General features: G+C 35.7%; 1 protein-coding gene and 1 non-coding gene across 2 annotated transcripts in view; both read left to right on the forward strand.

Moving 5' to 3' along the window:
* The window catches only part of LOC111058617 (retinal homeobox protein Rx), an 80,149-nt gene that overhangs the window by 40,556 nt on the left and 16,010 nt on the right, over positions 1–23,583 (forward strand). Inside the window, exons 5-7 of the mRNA XM_039442489.1 lie at positions 1,665–1,784; positions 4,452–4,627; positions 6,001–6,156. Of these exons, the coding sequence (XP_039298423.1) occupies positions 1,665–1,784; positions 4,452–4,627; positions 6,001–6,156 (452 nt within the window). The remainder of the gene's footprint in view (positions 1–1,664; positions 1,785–4,451; positions 4,628–6,000; positions 6,157–23,583) is intronic.
* Positions 20,371–20,443, forward strand: Trnaa-agc. The gene has a single exon. It is a non-coding gene; the product is annotated as a tRNA-Ala (tRNA).

The raw sequence follows: 23,583 nt of genomic DNA on the forward strand, positions 1-23,583 counted from the left end.
TCACTACAATAATAGAATGATTTTAAACTCAACTTATAGCAGTTCTCATTAGAAAATATTCATTTAATGATATCTTATTCCGTTCGCCTTCATACTAGAGATTGAATTATATTTATTCAAAAGTTAGCTACCACCGAGAAGTGGTGGCATTGCAGACTCAATGGATCTAATAAAATTTTGCTCTCTTCTCTAACATAATTATTCTGCTAACTTTCGTCCAGAACGTTGAATAATTTAATGCTTTGAAAATGAAGGAACAAAGAGATAATGCAGGCGAAGTTAGTGTTACAAAATTTTCTCAAATAATTGGACCGATTTTGCAGTAATTTTGTATAAGAAGGTTTCAACCATGAAAGATCCTCTGGCTGAGACTGAGTGTAATGGAATAAGCTACGACTGGCTAAAGTTGTTTAAAATTTTCGCTTCGGAAATTTACTTAAAAAAGCATTTAAAGCAACTAACCGTGAGCTGCTTGGGAGAGGGGGGTGTAGCTTGGTTAACGCTTCACGAAGTTTCGGAGTGGCTGGGTGAATAAGTGAATGGTGAGGGGGGACTGGAAGAGGAGAGAAAGAGAAAAGGAGTGAGGATGAGGAAGAGCAAACAAAGACGCAGGATTAGCGCTGCGGAAAGAGATTTGGATATCAAGTTTCCGTTGGGGGATTTAATTCTCAGGCTGTGCGGGCGGAATGGACTGTAATTAAAAGGTGGGATCACTGCTTTTGCTCGTATCGCATTGTTGAAATATTTAATTGTAGCCGGCTTCTCTCGGCAGCTGGCAGAATACAGCTAGGGGTGGGTGAAAAGAAAAGCTGGATACATTTTCTTCCCGTTTTCACATTGCATTTATTGTATACTTGCTTGGCGAAGAGTGAGCACAACCTTATTCCAATTCCAATACATTGTTGTGATTTGAATATAGATTTTTAACTCAATTTCTCATCAGTACCTATGAAAGATCACACACAAGTCCATCATATTATGTAGAACACATAAATAATGATTACAATCAGGACTAGGAAATCATTTTGCTTAGTTTACCGTACTAATGACTATTGCTGAGAGCTGAGCCAACAATTAATTAATTAATATCATGATAATTTTAACTGTTAAGTAAATTCTGTAAGTAAATTTGACAGTGTAATAAACTGATAAGTGAATTTAACTGTTAAGTAAAAATAAAGTTCACTGATATATGTATAATTATATTTGAATTTACATGTTTTGTATAATAGTACCTTGTCAAGCAGCCTCTTTGAGGTTCGCTTAAGGTAGCTTATTTATTCAATAAACGTTTTTTCTATTCTATTCTATTGCTTAGCCTGATTCTTTCATTTTTCACTACTGTATTTTTATTCACGTAATTAAAAGATTATTTATTTATTGTTTATTTATACATTGATACATACAATATCATTCCCAACTATGAATGATAGCGCTAATCCTATCCAATCCTTTAGAGCAGAATATCCTTCACACGTTCGAGTTGTGATTCACGCTGCATATACATTGCCATGAATCTATCCTTATTTTGCAAACGACTTTTCAACATTTTTCCCAATTGGATGATGATTTCATATGATTAGAAACTGTGTTAAACTTCTATCAAAACCTGATTAGAAACTGAAATCTGATTCTTCTGTTCATGAATCTATTTGAATTTGTAGGTGTGGTTCCAAAATAGACGAGCAAAATGGCGGAAAGCTGAACGTCTAAAAGAGGAACAACGTAAGAGAGAGGAACAGGATAGAGGAAAGACGCCCAGTGATAAGGATCTTTCATCAAAGGTAAGCTTTTTGTTGATAAAACTCTTTTGTTATTTAGTATTCAATGACCAAAATTACTACGAAACTAATATAGATGAATCTACTGATTCCAACATGGATTTTTTCTGAGAATGAATGAAATTCAATCCTGAAGCCTATGATTAGATTGATAATATATGATATAGATAAATGGTCAATTTACAAAAATCAACAGCGGAGCTATCCGACTTCGGAGCTATGGGTACATGCGAGCTATAAAACACAAAATAATGCATGAAATATGACAAGAAGAAATGGAGGAATTCAACACAGCAAATGGTCCGTTATGATGGATGAAATGGCGCCTAGACGGCCATTTTGTTTATGGTGACGTTATCGCATTTACATTTGAATAAATTTTGTTGGCTCCTCGAATAAAGAGATAAAAAATATAAGATACTTGGATCCCTCCCACTTCCTGCAGGCTAGTCGACCCTTCTCAAACACAAAAACTTGTGAGTTTGGTTTCTGCCCTCTCATGGTGTCCTAAGCAAAATAAAGAGATCGTCCCTACCCTCTCCCCTTGGCAAAACTTCACCTTACAATCTGAAAAGATGACTCTTGGCCATCCATAATCATGCCCTGTCTTCTATTTTGATTTATATCAACTTTCTTCCCAGCTCTTTTGCATGTAATGCATAACTAATATTAAGTAACTACAACTACATTTCCCTACATTCTCTTTCTCTTTCACACATTTTCTTTATTTTCACTCCCATCCTCTTTCCCATTCACAAAAACTCCAAATCCCCTTCTCTCTCCATTCTTCATCTTGACGTCACAGAACCCTAAACTCTCGGAGCAAAATATTCAAATTTTTGACCCTCTTATGCATTCAACGGAATAAGGAAACTGAATACCATAACAAAGATAATGAGTTCTTCGATTCATTCTTTTCTTCATCACATCCCCATTGTAATAATGATAAATCTGAACTGTTTTTGAATAATATTTTGCTTCATAAATTACGCCAAATAACGATTTATCATCTCATATATGATAGAAAGAATAAGTTGAATCTTCTAATATGTTTGTCATGTGAAGATGAGTTTGAAAATAAATCTTGCAACGGAAACGTAGTGAATTTACAAAATTTTTAATTCCAAAGTATTAATAATGCTACTAAGTTAAACTGTTCATGAAATTAATAGATATATATCATATAATAATTTACTATTGATATACGTATAATATATCACATTTGAATAATTGAAGCTAGCTTTAGGAGCTGCTAGAATTAGAAGCTTCAGAAGCTGTTATAACAGCTACTGTCAATTTTAATCACTAATAAGTGATCCTTGCACTATGAATTCCCGAATAATGTAGTGTATATTTTAGGGATATATTCTTTGTCTCTGTTCAGAATCAGTCTCTGTCACTGGCGCCATTTCACCAAACTGCTAGGGAGGGGGAGGGAAAACAAGAGGTATAAGGGGGGGGGAAGGAAAAGATAGAGGGTCCTGGGTAATTCCCGATAAATGTTACATTCGAAGATGTTATAATATGCTTCATTTTTTCCAGTTTTATAAAAATGTGGTTGAAGTATCAATATAAACATAATTATACATTATCAGTTGTTGAATCATGAAATATTCATCAGAAACATAAACATAGGCCTACAGAGAGGCTCAAAGAAGAAATACACTGAAACAGATTTCAGATTATGGAAACAGATAAATTTTTCTCTTACAATGAAAATTTCAACAATTTCATCGGGGATCATATTCTAATTGGAAAATACCTTCCAGTTAGGAAGCTAAAGAAACATTAAGCTGTTCCCATAGTTCTCACCAACTCTGTACATACATTTTTGATTGTCTGATTGTGCCCTTTATTTGCTTCCACTGTCACATCTTGCAACTTGTTCATTCTCACGTTGAAATTTATGCAATCACTCACTTATTGTGCCCTGATCAATATTTGTACCCATTCTGTATTTAAGCTTCAACTATACCACATATAAAAATATATTCTTTATTACTCCGTACCCGTATCCATACATTCAAGGCAATTTTGCTACATTGTTGATACTGTAGAAGGAATTATACTACTGCTGTTTAAAAAAGTATTAAATAAGTATGAGATTCTGAGGATTGGTTCAGATAGACCCGCATTTTCATTATTTATCTGATCCCTGGGGGGGGGGGCTACGCCCCCCTGCCCCCCTAAATGGCGCCCCTGGTCACTGAACAGGATTGTCCCGATAAGGAGATAATAATCCGCCTATTTAGTATTAACATTAATTTAGAGAAAAGATAGCTTAAGACCTTTACCATGGGATATCTTCTTATGTTATTATTTTCTCTATCGTATTACCAGATTGGTACCCTACCATTTCATTCAGTAGAGTGAGCTATCAATAAAATTTGAGATATAGTTATCAAAATTGTGAACAGGCTTGTTCTCTGAATTTCTGTATTATTGTTGTAGGCCTATGTTTCTCCAACTCATTCTTACAAGCATGGTATGCAGGATGCTAACATTGTATGAAAGTATTTCACTTAAATGTAATTGGTGAGTTTGAAAGTTTACAGAGTGATCGCAATATCACGCAACTAAAACCATATTCAACTTACTAAAATTAATAAATCATATAGATTCACATTGAAGTCACTGCCAATAATATTGTTGTATTTATGTTGCTTGCAGAGTGTTCTGTCAGTGGTTAGCGATGAGGGTGACAGAGACAGAGGTGCAAGCAGCGACTTGGACGGTGATTCAGAGGGGGGTGGAGGTGGGCGCCTACAGGTGGAGGACCACAGCACCCCTCCGCACTCCCCTCGTTCACCCCTAAGTCCCCTTGATCGGCCGCCATACTCACCCAGGTAACAAAAATGGCTTCCCATCCAAACAACCTATCACTAAGGCAATTGCCTTTATTGTCTAACATCACTAACAATTATTCATTTATTTATTTTATGATACATAAAACACACTCATCAAAATGATTGGGCAAGGACCAACAGGCACAGTCCAAAAGTATTCCTTACCCGAATTTCGATTGATTATTATAGTCACAATTGAACTATTAGTGTAACTTACTATCATAATATTGTCCACAACATTGTGTATCTTAGTCGCATCATCAAGACCCCAACTATAAAGGCGTCTTAGACGCGCTGAAATCATTTAGTGCGTCTTCAGGATGTATGGGCACTTGTGGGGAGCGACTATTTCGCTCGTATAGTTTCATCCTGTGAGAGTCAATGGCGAAAAAAAAATCAGACCGTCTAAGGCTCAACTCACACGCGACACAGGTCAAGAAGAGACTGGACTCTAGTCGAGAGCATCTGTTTTCAAATGGTGACGTTGCGGAGACTAGAGTCCAGTCTCTTCTTGACCTGAGTCGCGTAAGTGTAAGTTGAGCCTTAGACGTTCTGAACTTTTTTTTCGCCATTGACTCTTACAGGATGAACTATACGAGCGAAATAGTCGCTCCACACAAGTGCCCATACATCCTGAAGACGCACTAAATGATTTCAGCGCGTCTAAGACGCCTTTATAGTGTCATCATTTGGAAACATATGCTCTCGACTAGAGTCCAGTCTCTTCTCGACCTGAGTCGCGTAAGTGTGAGTTGAGCCATAGGCCTTCTTATTTTAGGGGCCTGAGGTCCAAATGCACCATCCCGTTTAAACGGAGATAGATTAGCTGTCCGTCTAAACCTGAATTGGAACACACATTGAACGTAACCATACCTCCATGTAATCACAGATTAGCGTTCAACGTAGATGATGCATAGTAAGATGACTCTAGTGGAGAGTTGTAGATTTATTGTAGAAAGTTTCTGATCAGAGCAAATAGTATCATCCTACTCTATCATCTTCTGTTGTTCTGTCGTTCAAATATAGTTTATACTTGTAATTTTAAACAGTTTTACTAATTTAGGTTGATTAAATCGTTTATAAATATTATACTCGTATCTATATGCTGATTCATAGCTGGCATGGATGTGATATCTACTTCTCCGTGTAAATTATAACTTATCTATGCGTCAAAAATATATGATTATTTGTTAAAGAGCGAAACAATACATTAATGAATGAAATCATTCATGATATTTGTTACTCATATAATTTACATGATTAGATAAATACAAAATACAAGTATTTAGAGAACTACTGTAAAAATGCTAGACCTACAAATGGATGTAAAAATTATATTATATTTTTGCATCGTAATTCTTATTTGATTCCAGCGGAGGTGCAGCTTCACAAGGTTCGTCACCCAACGCAGGAGTGCCGCCTCCGGGGGCAGTATCATCCCCACCCCCGCACAGACCACCCCCGGACACAACATCCCCCAACGTCAATGCATTCACGCATCCTCTTTTCTCCAGTTTCAACACCGACGGGTGAGTTGACCTATGTGTTCATTTATCACATCTAACATTTAAAAGCTATTTTATATTTTGATAACTGTGCCTACAATAATACTCAACTAAATTTCTTGGTTTTAGTAGTTCAATTGAACTTAAACATCATACTACTATAATATAACATGGAGTAGTCTTACCAAAGTTACTAAAATAACTAGCTAATTTTCAACTGATAGACTTTCACTATTTACAACATTATTCTAGTAAGGTCTAAACAATTTATAACTCTGCAATTGTGATGTAGAGCACTACACGTAATAGTAAGTAGTGGAAAAATAATGTGATAAAGAAACAGCTAGTCGTAACGTAATACTCATGATTAATTTAAATATTGGATATACTTTCACGGACATGGTAGCGTCACGAAGACAAACTTACTCAATGCTCAAAAGCAGGTAACCCTTTCGTTTCCAGAGAAGGAATTCTTCAATGTTTTGCAACTTCTTTGACCAAAGCAAAATTCCGAAGCACACAGATTACATCATTAAAGCATGTTGCATGACTATGAAATTGGAACAATTCCGAAGTTTGAAAAGTTAAAATGTTGCAAGTAAGTGAAGCATGTTGCATGACTCAAATTGAAAACGAAGTTCGAGCTAGTTGAGTTGATAAGTCGTCGGCAGTGACTTCATAAAGGATAAATTAATTGATCACGTGTCTGTGTGAGCAGCATAATTGAGTCTCATGATTGAATTAAATGGAAAAGATACACAATTCAAGCTGGCAGTTGCGGTGCCCAATTCATCTTAACGAATTATAATGGTTAATGGCGCACTATAGCGTGACGCAAAATGGACCTTTAATTGAGCTTAATTAAGCCCATCATGGATAGACGACGAGTACATCCATCCTATACAGTACAGGCCTAGTATAAGTGAGGGGACCAACATTGCACCGATACGATGCACTCACTCGCTCTGGCAAATCAACTGCTCTTCTCCACAACACGATCACTCTTGGATGTTAACTTCAGACTACCGTATCTATAAAATACTGGCATACACTGTTCAGAGAGATCAGTAAAGTATGCTTGAAATGGATTTGCAATTGATTTTCTCCTCATTTTCATTTCATTTCATTTCTTTCATTCATTTAATTTATTCATTTCATTTATCCATTTCATTTATTCATTTCATTTATTCATTTCATTTATTCATTTCATTTATTCATTTCATTATTCATTTCATTTATTCATTTCATTTATTCATAGACAATAGATACAATGCAGGTAAAAACAACAGGCATTCGCCCAAAACTGCTTTAAACCTTAATTTGGAATACACAGTCTAGAGGTTATTATGTAAATAATAACTTAATTCACACTCTATTTTGAGTCCAAAAAATGTATGTACTACAATAATTTCAAATTTATGAGATTAATTAGTTTCAAAATACAAATCAAAACAAAAATCTTACTTCACAATCAAAAAAATATTAAAAATTCTAACACAAGACAGCTTTAAAAAGTTACAACAAATTAAAATTTAAATTCAATTTTCAAATCTATAACTATAAGATTTGAGCAAAAAATTTGAAATATACTTCAAAGAGTCAATTGATCACATCGCTGTTGTCTCTGAGTGACATGGAAGCAGCCTTAGGAATCATTAGTAATTGTGAAATATGACATTGAAAGATATATTTGAATCAAAGTAGTGATAATGTACTGTTCCTTCAATATCAAATGAATTTTTGATCAACCAAATCATTCTTCGCTTCTAAGATGAAATCGATCACTAAGAAAAACGTCCCAGGACTGTTATTTACATGATAGGTAGTAGTTTTTCTGAGTAGAAATTATCTTATCATCGATACTAAAGTTAGTGAGGTCTATGTTATAATGGCAATGTTTGATTATCAATGGTATTGTTATCCTTGTCTATGATTCGACAAAGCGGATAGCGCTATTTCTTTCTCACTCTGCTCTGTTGCCAGATCGTCCTTTAACAAAGTAGAATCAATGATCAATTAACAAAATATTTTATCTTAATTATGAAAATATATTATGGAATTATTGAAAAATATATATTCTTGCTTAATAAAATATAATTGATTATTTTAAACGAGAATGAACAGTTAATATTACATCAATAAACCTGTATCCGCTACCGTCTAAAGAGGGCATAGACAAGATAGAGGATCGGCAACGTTGTTCCTATCTTTCTTTACTGCCATTATAACGTGGACCTCACTATAGAATCAAAAATGGAATCACATTCATCAGTTACCAAATATCATAATCCATTGGCATCATATCGGTAAATTAGTCTACTAAAGTTCATGATTATAAAATAAGTTTATTCAATTTCACCTTTCCATATCTATTTGAATGTGAATATCATAATGATTCGAAATTATTAATGAGGACAAGAGCATTAAACTTTCAAATCATTGAATGAATTAATATGAAGAGTGCTTTTGAAATCATCAATCAGTCCAATAATTGGATGCTTGGACGTAGAGACAGAAACAATGAATTAAAACTGATTTATCAACGGTTTCATTTTGTTATGTGAGAACGAGCCGAACTTATTAATTGGAAGCGAATAACTAATAATCAGTTTCCGCAAATAATTTCAATTATCACAATCCATTAAATCAACGCACACTATCGGCCTACGTATTGCTGCCTGCTAATCCGGCCTGTTATTGGCTCAGCGGCTGTGTACTGTACGATTGTCAATCGCAATAATTGTTTTGATTGCAGTCTGTGTGAGCCATCAACAATCAGTGACCGACCAGTCCTCACTAATTAATTTATCGAGAGGAAGCTGCCACACTACACTCTTGGACGTGATGACGTATCTGCCAAATTTAGCCCCAAACCCCTCCTCATCACCAACACACACACACGGCTCAATCACATCATGTTGTATCATCCCCTTTATCTTTCATCTATCTCATTCCACACATATCCTCGCAATTCTTCGCCGTATTTCTCTACCATACACATCATTCTAGCAACTTCACAAATTATTCAAGTTAGCTTTCTTTTCCTTGTTGCCTAATTACTTCATATCATCAAGCATTTGTCCACAAGTTTCATCATTATAATCGAATCAATCAAATTCATCACAATCAATGTGTACGAGACAAGATGCAAGATCCAAGTCCAAACACTAATCCTCCCATATTATAAATTCAAATACTATGATTTCAAGTTACTTTGACTTTATAAAAAAGCAAAAAGCAAATTCTCTTTTATGCGTAAGCCATATTTATCTTCATGCTTATACTGTGGTATCCTCTACTCCTTTCATTGATCATTGACTGTGACCCTGTGAATAGATGCAATGCAAGTAAGCCAACACCCGGCAATCCAATGTTCTTGGTTTGTTGTCTTTGTTTACATGCACATCACACACTCATAATCAATTCTTTATCTCTCATTTTCAATCTTTCTCCAGGACGATATTATACAACCCTCTTGTATTTTCTCTCTTGCACTCATTCCAATAACAATATTTCTCTTCTTCAACTTGCTTTATCGTTGTGATTGGTTGTTAATGGGCTGCCGATTAGAAGAGTGTGAGTGAGGGAGTAGTGAGCCAAACAAACACAAACACATGCTGCTCTCACAGAGACGCGTGGCGCGTAAACCGATCCCCACTCGGTCCATTACACCGGAAAGTTCCGCATTGTCACATCACGTGTCTGTGTCAGCGTGTGACCAGCTCATGCTCACGGCCCACCCATGTGATCTCCGCCTTTCTCTGTCCTTCCTCGACGTTTTCTTCTTATCCCTTTTCTTTCTCTTCTTCCTCTTCCTTCTCTTCATCCTCTTTTTCCTTTTCTTCCTCCTTTTCCACCTCTCCTTCCTCTTTTTAATATTTTTCCTTCTCCTCTTCTTCCCTTCTTTCCTCTTCTTCCTTCCTCATGAACAACATTTTTCTCTGTCCCTGATTTTTATCATCCCCTTCTTTGCATAGACGAGTCAATGAGAGGGTTTATATATTATTTTTAAAAATAGGAACGAGCTCATGATGTTCAAAAGTTCTACTTTACTGCTGCCAATTCTTATGTTCACTTTTCCATCCTTTTCATCATCATCATCTTTCTTATTTTATTCTTGTTTTCCTTTCTATTTTCTCTTCGTATTGACAGTCTCACATCTAGTTATTATTTTCTTCTCGTGATTTTTGCAGCTTATTCTCCATCTTTCCCAGCATCTTTAATCTACTACTACGTTTTCATTCTTTTCCTTTCTACCATTCTTCTTGTTATTCTACTACTAAAGGTCTCTAGAAATTTGCTATCACCACTTTTTGCTCTACATTCTCATTCTTCACCAACTCATTCATATTTTGTAGCTTTTACTTTCTTCATCCTGATATCAGTTGTAGTTCAGCAACTCCTAAGTTTGATCCCTTCTCTACTCCTCTTCCTTCTCCTTACTTTTATACATTATCCTAGTATTTGCTTTCCTTCGTTATTATTGTTTCCTTATTCTCCTCCTATTCTCACCATCTCTTCTGTTCCCCTAGATTCAATCACACTTTATTCTTGGATACCTTTTTTCTTCCCTTTTTCATGGTCATCTTCACCTTCAGTCTGTTTTTATCTCTTGCTACTGTTCCCTTCTTCGTCTGTTCATTCTCCACTTTACCGGTCTCTCTCTTTCCCACCAGCTCATTCTTGCACCCTCCTTACTTCCCCTAGTGGCCGACAGGAAGCAGCACACGTCTGCCGGGAGTCAATAGGTCTGTGTTTTTGTTCGACGGAAGAGATTTTCGGCCATAACTCACGACCGACGCTTTGTTTGCTGCGAAAGGCGACTCGTGTGTGGCCCTCCCCCTGCTTCAAGTGCCCCCTCCCCATTCTCTATTCCTTTATCCTCCTTACATAAGAGGAGGGAAGGCAATCCATTAATTGCCAAAACATAACGTCGCTAATAGTGAAGGCGGATGTCACAGGAAGTGAGCCACTTCCCTTGTGATGAGCAGATTACAGAAAGAAGCTTGTATTGAGGAGTGTCATCGCTTGACTCTGTATATAGAACAGGGATTGATTGACTACCATGCAACCATTGATCGACTCCTAGAGTGAACCTACAACAATTTACTGATAACAAAAACCTCTAGTTTGTTTCATTCTATGAGTTAGATTGTCAGAATTTCGCACTAATTTCCTGTTATCGCGGCAGAATCAGTAACATAGTTAGAAAGTAGCCTATTGTATATTTACGAGATCCAAAACAATTGGGTCTGAATTGAGTCATACAGATACAGTTATCTCAATGTCAGCCTATAACAATAAATTTATCATGGATCTCGATCTCAATCATTTCTTCTTCTGTTGAACATCAACAATTTCTCATGAATTCAATGTGGTAGGGCACGTGTGCTAGAGCAAGCAACTTGTTTCAGCTATAATTCAGTTGTAGCTATATCAGCTATATCAGTTCAATTCAGGAATGCAATCTCACCATTTATCGAAATCCCCAAGATCAATATAGTTTGATATTGACTATACAGATGTGTTATAATTACACTAATGTGTAATTATAAATTGATCCTCACAATGTTAAGTTTGATAATTGGTTATGCTGTAGACTACTGAGAGTGGATGAAGTTGGTTTAATGGGATTGGACAGATTCAGTAGTGTGAATTAACTGTTTCAAGATTTTCAATTATTGTTTTAGACACTATCCAAATTTGATATCGCTTGAAAGTGATACATTCTAGTGGTATTTTTGTGGGAAATAGTCAAATCTAGTCCACATCATAGTTTCCTGGCGAAACTATTTTTAAGATGTGGTGTGGATCACGCCTTGGAAAGTCTTGAAAAGAGTTTCAGTTACCTTATACACGAAATTATTATCAACCAATTACAACCATCTGAGTGCAGTGTATCAGGTGGACTTAAATACACTAGTAAAATTATTCCATTTTGTCTATCCTTCTCAAAATAAATTTCTCTCTGGAATAATTTAGTATATATGAATTTTTGAATAATTTTTTATCGATTGAACTACTTGAATATTGTACAATCAAGCTTAGTTTTCATTGAATTCATCTTCAAAGCTTCAATCAAGTGGTAACATTATATCCAACTCTAAACACAAGATATTATCGAATACACCTACAGAAATAATAATGAAATACGTCATCAAGTGAATGAAATAGGGACTCCTGATTTTCAGAAAAGCAATAATGCAGATTCTTTGCGGCCACTTGGCTCGCCTCGCTTTGGATTCTGTGCTCCTGTACCAACTCCTTCCACTCACCAACACGTTCCTCCCTTACTTTTCAAAACCACCCCTTCCACCCCAAAAGTAGAGGCTCACGGGTGGGGGCTGCGCAGGGTGGAGAATAAATTGAATTCCATCATTTGAAAAGCAGGAGCAACAGAATACTGAGCCCAAGCACAGACAAGTTTTCGTTCTCCTCCATTCCCCCTTCCGACCCCTAACTACCACCTCACTCACACTCCTTTCCGGCCGACATCATTTCTCTATACATTTTTAACTTTTATATATTACTTTTTCCTTTGATGGTATAAAAATATGATAATTCGGTTCGAAAGCAGTGAGACGCATAGGAGTGGTGGATGGTTGGGGGGAGGAGTGAGAATAAGGAAGGGGAGAGGTTTGTTAGAGAGCTCTGAACATCAGTGCAGGTGAAGGAGAGTTGGATCTGGAAGAGGGAGACGAGTGTATTCGATTTTCAAGATATTTTTGCTGGACTGGACTGAAATATATCTCATTTTCTTTTAAATCTTATTCTCTTTCTCTATTTCTTCAAATTCTTCAACTAATAGAGACTCACTAATTGATTCCCAATCACTAATAGAATTTCACTAATTGCCGGCCAGGATAGCCAAAACGGCTAAGGCGTTCCAGTTTGCACTACCTGGTCGCGGGTTCGAATCCCGCCGGTAGGTTAGAACTTTTGATCATCTTATCAAATCATCCTTCCACTTTCCATTACCCACGCACAAGTAGAACGCTCATGTGGGCATCATCAGCAAAACAAAACATAAGAAATAGGGCAACAGATAGTAAATAGTAATGTTTCTTATACTAATGGTTCATAGTTAGTAGATCAGTCCTGTTCTATTGGCGAATATTTCTTTGTAATCCTATTATGTACATTTCATCTATCTATTAAATAGAAAACTGTAACTAGGATTCTATAATTAATCCTATCCTAGGATTCTATGAATGCCCATTGCGGACTCCGTGATGAAATAATGAAGATAATCGATGGAATAGATGATAAGCTCATGATTTTTTAAATATTCCACCAAAGAAAATCATTAGCTACTATAATCTTGGATCTCATTTTTAAGAGTGAATGCCATGGTTACTGGATACATTTCTCACCTGTTTTGCAAATGCCTTGTAACTACGATCACAAAGGACGATAAAAATCATACCTACCACGATACTATTACAATCACCTGCTGTTCTATCGAAGCTGTATGATGTATAATGGAGTATAAAAAATGGTGCTTCTCGGAAAAATAACTCAGAGAAAATGTGGGAAAGAGAAAACTTGAAAGGGAGATGCCGCTACAGGGAAATGCGCGTGATCCAGCGGGGAATGAATTTTATTAGAGGGTCCCTCGTGCGCCCCCCATTCGGATATCACCTTATTCATTGGTGCCCTGAGGATGTGTTGGGTGGTGGGAGTGAGGGGGCTCGGTGGCAGAATTATGGAAATGTCAAAAGGACTGTGAATACTATTTCGCAATTAAATATTCAGCTCTTTGATAAAGATGCGGACGCTTGTTGGAGTAGGATATGGTGGGGTGATGAGAGGATGGGAAGGAGGTTTACAGGGGGTACCTAGCTTTCGTGAAAAGCAGAGGCGGGCCCTTTATTAATTAGCCTTATTAATTACGCACTTTGCGGACGAACGCGGTCTTGATACTCCTCTCCCATCTCACTCAGAACCCCCCTTCACCCCCCCACAATTACCACCACGCTCTGCATATACCTGTTCGTTTTCTTTTAGTCAGCGCTGGTGAGTGGAACCTCCGCCCCCTTATCATCATCATTGGACTGCCTTCTAATTTACAGTCTGATAATCTGGTTAGCTTATTCCTCTACCCTATTTCGTCAAACTTTTTTGCCTTCTCACTCCAGTACTTCTCTCTTCTTCCACTCTCCTATCTACTTCTCAACTATCTTTATCTTAAAATATTTTACATCTCTTCTGATCATTCTCACCCGTCTTCAAAGCCTATTCTCAGTGTTTGGGCAAAGAGATAATTGGAAACACTAATTCAATCAAATTTGGAAGAGCATTGGTCGAAATTTATATTATTGCATGATGAATTCTATTGATTTTATAAAATTGCTTCTGCGTGAGTTATTCAATTGGAATAATTGATGGGTAAAGAATTATTGATAGAAATAGATCTGGTGATGCAATTATTGATCTAATTGCTGAATCGATTCGTTTCATAGCTGCAATGATTTGAAAATTACTAAAAGATTGGATTGAAAGAAAATTCATCGGTTGGTTGTATCATTTTTTTAATATTATGAAATAGGAAAAACTACAGCAATATTATTCCTATTATAACTATGAATATTACAGTGAAACGTTTCAATGGGAAGTTGATAGAACAAGCCAATGAATAATGAGTATAGTCTAGTTAATGACTGAAATAATTAAAACAGGAATTATTGTGGAAACTTCTTTATTTGAGGTACACCAACTCTACACCACCATTGTCAATTATTGTGAAACACACAAACCAACTGGAATGTTATGATATATTGGCAGAGGATAAAAATGCTATGAGTCTCATCATTAATAATGCATCCTACACACATGCAGTACTTTATTTAACGTGAATGTAGAAGTAGTTAAATTCTGCAGAAAAATAAAGTTTGAAAGAAAGATCTCTGCTTCTAGAAAAGGAATATATTCCTAGATAGAATCTCTTGCAAGCGTATTAAGAAAGAAGGAGAAGAAGAGTATGAAGTGAGATAGAACTCTCTTCTCACCAACCACCCCTTCTTCTTCATTAGCCAATGAAATACACCTACTTTCTCTACGCAGTTTTCTCTGACTCATGAATTTTTACAGAGCAAATCTTTTGAAAATGATATTGTCTGTTTCAGTGCACTTCTCTCTCAACACTGTACGCCTCAGTTTTCCAACTTCTTAGTCCCTTTTTCCTCGACTAATCCTTTTCCTTTCCAGTTATACCTGCTTTTGCACACCTTCCTCATCCCGGTCTCTGCTATCTAATTAATGAAAAGCTACATAATTGGGTGAAATTTCATTTGCTTAGTTCTTCTCCTCCTTGCTTCTTTTCTCCATTCCTCTTGGTGCCAGCGACTTAGTTAAGCACACAAGACTTCTATTTGCGGTGATGCAATTATACTTCTTTGACTGCTTTCATCTTTCTTCCTTCTTACCAAAATTATTTTTCCAGTCATGCTCTTCTGCTTCTTTTCCCTCGCTCTCCATTTCTCTGCTGCCTTTACAAGCAGTAACTCAATTTATTTTATTTTCTCTCCAACCTTTTCCTATGTTGAAGAAGCTAGCTGTTTCAAGGTTTCTTAATTAATTTTCCAACTTAATTACTCTTTTCCAGAGGCGTTCGTTTTAATAAGACAAATGCTTGCTTTGGTCGTATTCCCTAATTACGACACCGCCTCTTCTTTTTAGCTTTTCACTTAGAAGCTTCCAAATCATACAGCTGAATTTCTGAAAAAAATCCTGAAATTTTATTCTCTCAGGAACAATGTAGTTGATAACTTTTTTCAGTCACATTGATGCCCCAATAGATATGAGTATTTGTTGGATGCTTAATCATCCCATTTATTTCGGGAGGAATGAACAGGAATCATATTCAAAATATGTATCCACCTGGACCTTCTGAAGATAGAGCAAGGTGATTAGAGCATTGGATATTCTATTCTTATTATCTTGAAATGGAGTTTGTCCATTGCAATTCTCTACAATAATCACAATGAAATCTTTCAAAGACTTATACAGTAGTTTGAAATACACTAAATACCTTAGCATTGGGACTACTACCATTGTATAAAAGTTATTGATTAGATTGTGACTTCATTGGTCACTTCATTCACAAGGCATATTATCTAGCAGGAATTATTAAAAATGATAAATTAATTTTTCAAAATGTTCAATCTCATGAGGGAAATTGATATCAATATTATACTACTATTTATATTATCAATATCATTTTATTCTCTTCAATGTTTGTTTCCATTACGAACTGCTAGTGAATAATCACGTTTGAACAACCAAATTACGACATAAGGTATTTATAAATAAAAGCTATTAGCTTCTACTCACTTTTGTGGAGCGCTTTCGGACACTAGGCCCTTCATCAACACAAATGAAGAGTGTTGATGAAGGGCCTAGTGTCCGAAAGCGCACCACAACAACTGTGAGTAGAGGCTAATAACTTTTATTTAACTTAGTTGTTCAAAAGTGATTATTTTATTCGATTTATTAAGCATTAGCGATCAAGAACAACTTGTTAAGTATACCAAGTACATAGTTAATCATAAAAATTTGTGTTAATTCAACTTTGAATAATTGATCATAGTTTGAATCTTGGTTTCAATTATGAATATGAACTTTGAAATTACTCTTCGAGCACCCCTTTTGTTAGGGTTGAGGTATAAATTGAGAATATAAAAAGCTAAATAGGACAGAAAGTGGGGATAAAATTTACGACACGCTTGTTTTATCCAGCTTTTGGTATTGTGTAGTCGTGGTAGGGAAGTCGCTCTCGCCTGCTTGAGTCGGGGACAATAAATTTATTAGCGTTACATAAAGAAGCATATTAGGGCGCCGTTAGGGAGGCGTAACACGTTTATTGCGCATAATAATGCGCGCAGATGGGTGGAGGGAAGGGGGATACAGGTGAATAATAGGTGAGTGGGAGGAGGAGGGGGTAAGATAACATTGTTCCAAGTTACCTGTGCATAATAAAGTAGTATGCATGGTATTTTGTTCAAGATGGGGGGACGACTTGGGGGAGACACTGTTGGGGATACAAAAGAGAGAAACGAACACCTGGGAAGAGTAAGAGAGGACCTGTGAGAGAGGAAAGAAACACCAGGTAAAGTAAAAGGGGATGAATAGCGATAGAGAAGTTATGAAATTTCAGTAGAAAAGTAGCGACAAAGGTTGAAGAAGAGATGAATGAAGCCAATACGGGGAATTGATGTAGGGTAAGATATATCTAAAAGAATGAAGAAGAACTGTCGATACAAAGGATTGATGTGAGTTGGGAGATCTAAGGAAGAAAAAGAGAAGTGCATAGGAATAAAATATTAGGAAATTGAATAAAAATGTATTCTTAAGGAGAGAGGTGGAAAGGGGTAAGGGAGTTGCATATAATTAAGAGATTGGAAAGAATATATTTGACCGAACGTAGTGAGGTCTATGATTTAACTCGAATTTTCTTTTATCTGTCTGTATGTAACGCGATTATGGCCAAACGCGTTAATAGAATTCGATGCGATTTGGCAGGAATATTCATTTTTCAACTGCGCATCGATGTATACACAAGGTTTTTTGAAATTTTGCATTTTAAAGATAATATGAAACGAAAAGTAATTCCTACATACTCTGATATCACTATATATATATATCATCTACTTTGAAGATAGAATCAATCAGACTATAGAATTGTTCATAATCAATTAGCTGACAAGTAGATTATTCATTGCATGCATTACACAGATGTCTGGCCGTGTCTATTTCTATGTCTATTTCTATTTTTATAATGCGTGCCCATCAGTATCAATATTCTCACATTTGAAAAACAAATTTAATAGGTGATTGAAAATAGAATAAAAATAATTAAATGAACTAAATAATACTGAAGAAATTATAATATTCTTGATGGAAAAAATAATTTTAAAATAGTTGAGAAATATTTTTATCACATGAAAAGATTATCACGGAACTGGATAAATTATTATCATATGGCATACAAATTCAAAAATTTAAACTGAGTTTATTAACATAAGTGAGTTTTTGAACTTGGAGAAAACAAATAACAGTTTTCAAGAGTAAATTAACTGTGAAATGTGATTCAAGCGAATCAACTAGAACAGGAGACATCAGATATTTGTGGATGAGAAAACTGCGTGAGGTCTACTGTTCACAGAACTATTAGTATGAAGTGATTAATGAAGAAATAAATTTGATAAGGAAGAGAGAAGAAAGATGAATTATAGAAACTTTCAGGATTGGAAAAGAGAATATGACAGGAAAATGAAGGTAGGAGGGAAAAAGAAGATCCAATGATGCCATGTAACATCACGGAACCTGGGAATGGAGAAGACAAAAATAATGAAACTGAAGAACTAAAGGTGTAAAAGATGTAGAGAATGAAAACTAAGGTTTCGTTCATGTTCACGGAAAAATTGGAGGCACTTGAAAAATATTAGCGGGAAGAGCTTGATTGAGGAAAGAAAGAAACAACATTATTTCGATAGAAAAAGAACTAAGCTCGAAACAAAAGTAGGAAAAATAGAAAGGGAGGCAAGATAAAAGATGGAAGAGAAAACTGTGGAGATCAATGAAGAAGTGTGCAAAGGAAAATTGCGTGTAGGTGTTTCCATTCCGAATGGAAAACGAAATATGTAGAAGACAGAAGACAAAGGGAAGTGAGAGATACAGAAAGAGATGGAAGAAAGAGAAACAGAGAATAAAGTTAGCTGCCGAATACAAAGTAGTAGGCAACAATGTACCGTGGATATCAGCTTCGGCGATGAAGTTATGTATTTATAATATTGCGACCGGCTATGCCATGGGAGTGGAGTACTGTGCAAGTTTGTTGTATTCCTCCTCGACTGCGAGGGGAACAAGAGGAGCGAGGAATATAAGGCCAGAAGATTGAAAGAATAGGGTATAAAGAAGTTCAAAAGAAAGGAGACGCTGACGGTCCAGAGGTGTAAACAAGCTTTAAGAGAAATTCCTCTTCTAACAACACCCATCTTGAACTTTTTCCCTATTCATGGCATTAACTCTTTTCCCCACTCCACGGAATAGGCCGGTTAGAAACTGCATGAGGAAATTAACTTTTATTTCCTTTATCCTATTCATATTCCGCTCGTCTCGTAGGCTGTACGGTCGTCTACTTTGAAAAGCGTATGAAAAATTTATATTTACAACTTTTCTTCATGCTCTACGTTACATACAGTCTATTGAATAAGAAGTAGCAAGGGTATAGGCCTACCTAGTACAAGTTTGAGTGGAATCTTTCATCTTTATTCACTTTCTTATTTTTGACTTCTTTCCAGAATTTTATCCTGTCTTTATAAGTATCTACTGATTCTTATTCTTTTATTCATGATTTTACAATAGATCTTCACTTTTCTCTGTTTCGCTTTTCATATTCCATTTGATATCCACATTTAATAATATGCATAATATATATCATCCATAATAATGGTTATTGGTTATACCCAATCATCCATACTTCCATATTCTCCACCCAATTTCATTTCGACTCCCTCTTTTTTCTCAACTAATGATTGTAAAGTTACTTAGCACAATGCATGATTTACATTATTCATTTGGGGGAAATATTATTTCGTTCCTCAATTTCACTCAAATTTATTAATTGAACATGCTCTGTACTTTAACTATAAGACCCCTTCTTCAATGTGCATCCGCAGAGAAATTTGGTAGCGTGAAGTCATGAACAAGTTTGGTCATATACAAAGATAGAATGGGCATCTGTTCGTCTGCAATAATAGACCTTGAACTGATTTATAATTCATTAATATTAACTCAATTGAAATCAAATTAATTTTGAATTATAATTATTATTTCATTTTTCAAATGAAGAAATAAATTTAATAAGATTTTCACATTTTTCAACAATTGAATATGCACAATAATTTCTTCCAAACCATTTAGTACTTTAGATGACTTTTAACACAGTATTCTCTTGATTCGAATACCATTGATAATACTGAAAAGCCTGTCCCGTCTTTGTAACTTTCAAGTCACCATTTGACATTTCATTCTCCAGCTTTTTCTCTCTTACGTCGCTCTACCGTTGTTCTCACTCTCGCCCACTGATAACAAGAAGTAGTGGTCCAGTTCTTCAAAACCGGTTATCAGCTATCAGGTGATACCAGATGCATTATTGCTTTTCAGCCGCCAGCTGTCTACTCTCATGTCCTTGTTGATACATTTATGAATGTCGGTACATTTCTTGAAATATCAACCGGGGGCGTAGCTCAGATGGTAGAGCGCTCGCTTAGCATGCGAGAGGTACCGGGATCGATACCCGGCGCCTCCAATTATTTTTTGCAAAATCATTCAAAAATTTGAATTATTGAGGACTAATGATCACGCAAAGGATAAAGTTGACTTGACAACAATATTCAATCATTTTGTAGATAGATCTACTATCATTGATGAAAAATTGATTGAAAATTTTCAAGACATTTTCAAAAATGATCACCTATGATTTTATTAGTTCCACTCAATCAATTGGAAAATGAAATAGCAACAATATCTTTATCTCATCAATGATAATTTTTCAAGATCAAAATGCAAGTTAAATGACATTCAAATCTTTCACAATTGCAAATAAATACAGAATAATAGAATACGATCAAATGTATAGCCTATTGATTATTTGAAGAAAGATTATTTGTACAGTGTATGGAATTTTTTCTATATAGGACGGTGAGAAAAATCATTTTCCACGTAGAATGAATTACACATTTTGAATTGGTTGAAATTATTCTTCAAATTAAATAATTGAAAGAATAAGAAAATTTCAGACAAAAACAACGTCAAGTTGAACGTTTTTTATTAGAAAAAAAACACGTAACGTCTCAACTAGTTTATTCCGTTCAACTACATATCACCGGTATAGACGGATGCCTAGGAACCATGGGAAGGGGTGGTAGGAGGGGAAGGGACGTTAAAGTGATGAGTAGACTGCGATGCCGACGCTGGGCGTCCGACAAAGTAATTAGTCGCCAGATGCTCGGCTCTCGGCTCGCGACGCTTCCATTAATATTAACTCGCCTAATGGATTAATGGCTTTTCAACTAGATAATTCTCATAATTAGACGTCGTCGTTATTGCTCCACTACAGGGTCGGCTTTGGTTGCGATGGGGAGGGGGGTGGTTGACATGAGTTTTAGTGGTGGATTGACAAGGGGGTTGGAAGAGGGGATTCCAGCCAAGGATATAGCTATATACTATTCTTGTATTCCAGCGTCGTCTTCACCATGACATGTTATGCCGAGTAAGGTCCATCCATCGATCTGTAGCGTCAGAATATCTTGTGTCACCTGTCTTGATTCCTGTGTTTTGCATTATGTTTGTAGGATTGCTCACACAAATTGATGATGGAGTTTCAATGATGTCTTTTGTAATTATTGTTCAGTGTACTCGATCTGAAATCTATAGACAGAGACAACTGATACTGGTAGTTACGCTATCTTTTCTCTATCCCTTTCCTCTCTTTTCAATTATTTAAAATTTGTTATTATTTTTAATAAGTAGAGATATTGTTTGTTTCTTCATATTGTTTGGCATTTTTTTTCATATTATTTGTATTTTTTGTTGTTGTATCTTGTGTAATAGAGAGTTGAGTGTAAGAGAGGGCCGACTGCGCCCTAACTTCGCTCTCTAGGAAAAATAAAGGCAGTCGTTCTATTCTATTCCCAAAGATTTTCGAACCACCTTTCAAAACTGTAGACATCCCAGTATCGACATTGATGTTAGTTGATATGTCGCAGTTAGCACTATTCCATTTAGTTAACCGTGCTAAATTCATGTATAATATTGGAACAAATAAACTCGTTCAAACGCATTGCAAGCATTTCCAGTCAACAAATCATGTGTGTTTTTATTTCAACAAATCATATCTGTAACTAGAATAGCTGCCAAGATGTATTTATGTCCTTCATAATTCGAAGTTAGCATTATCACATTTTGCTACCCGTGCAAAATTTGCGAATAATATTGAAACTGAAAAATGTTTCGAATGCATTGTTAGTAATTTGCAGTCAACAAATCTCATCATATCAGTAACTAAAGTAGCTGCCAAAATTTGTGTTTCATATTTTGCAATTAGCATTATTACATTTTGCTATCAGTGCCAAATTTGCGAATATACCGTCTTTCAATATAAAATCTTTCAAATGTATTGTTAGCAATTTGCAGTCAACATATCTTATCAAATCGGTAATAAAAGTAGCAGCTGTCAATGCTTTCATTCAATGATACTTCTCTGAGTGATCTGTTTTGAAGATACGTTTGCACTAACATCAACTAATGATGAGACGAGTCAATTACCATTGGTTGATGGGAAATGATTCATGATTCATTCATATATTGGATAAAGCAAACAATACAATAGATAGAAAAGAAGAACAGGCCTTCGCTCAAAACTTTTTTTTTAAATTTTGTCTCAAATCATCTAAATATTATGTAGGTTATGTCATAGAGAAACAATAGCGTAAGTAGATATCCCATGGTATAGGGAGTTTATGTCGTAACTTTTACTGTTATCTCAAGCCGATTACTGTCGATTATTGTCGATTTTTACTGTTTTGTTGGGGTGAGAGTGTATGAACGGCACAATATGAGAGACTACCAGTGTCACACAGCTTGACGGGAAATAACTATGTGGACTATCGGCTTGAGATAACACTAAAAGTTACGACATAAGCTCCCTATACCATGGGATATCTACTTACGCTATTGTTTCTCTATGGTTATGTCCATATTATTTTTCACATTAAATCATTAATCTTGAAATAAGAAATAAAAATTGAACAATTAATTTCAAATTTAGATAGGTTTGAAATCATAGAAAAATTATCATACAACTCATTTATTATTCTGCATTTTTGTTATTTTGTTATCGTTTGAAAATGAGACGTGATCTACTCATCTTCAAGTGAAGATTGCGATGAATTGAGCTCCAAACCGAAAAAGAGTGAGAGGAAGAAAAATAATATGATAGAGAGATTGAGGCTTCTTTGTAAATTGAACAAGTATGGAGAAGCTGGTGGAATCTTTGGAATAAGAAGACTCCAGGTTTTCTGGAGTTTGTAGTTGGTTGCTACTTCCTTCACTCACTGTCAAGCACCCTCATCACTATGCAGAAAACTCGGTGAATTACCGAGATTAAGTTTTTAAAAATGAACGAACAATTTTTTCTACAGACGTCTCTTGCGTATTTCTTGCAAAACTTCCTTCATGTCATGCCGAGCATGCATGTCAAGATGAATAAGAGCTGACTTTTCCAGAGTTATGTACTTTCAAGCATAACTAGGTAGATTTTTCTCCTGTAATTTCATTCTCTCTTACTCTATACCGCTAGGAACTAACCCCACTGTAAATTCCAAACATTGGAAAGTGTTCAAAACACACAATAGGAATGAACAAAATTGAATGCAATTCTAAAAACAG

The sequence above is a fragment of the Nilaparvata lugens genome, chromosome 1 (assembly GCF_014356525.2).
Source record: "Nilaparvata lugens isolate BPH chromosome 1, ASM1435652v1, whole genome shotgun sequence".
Taxonomy (NCBI): Eukaryota; Metazoa; Arthropoda; class Insecta; order Hemiptera; family Delphacidae; genus Nilaparvata; species Nilaparvata lugens.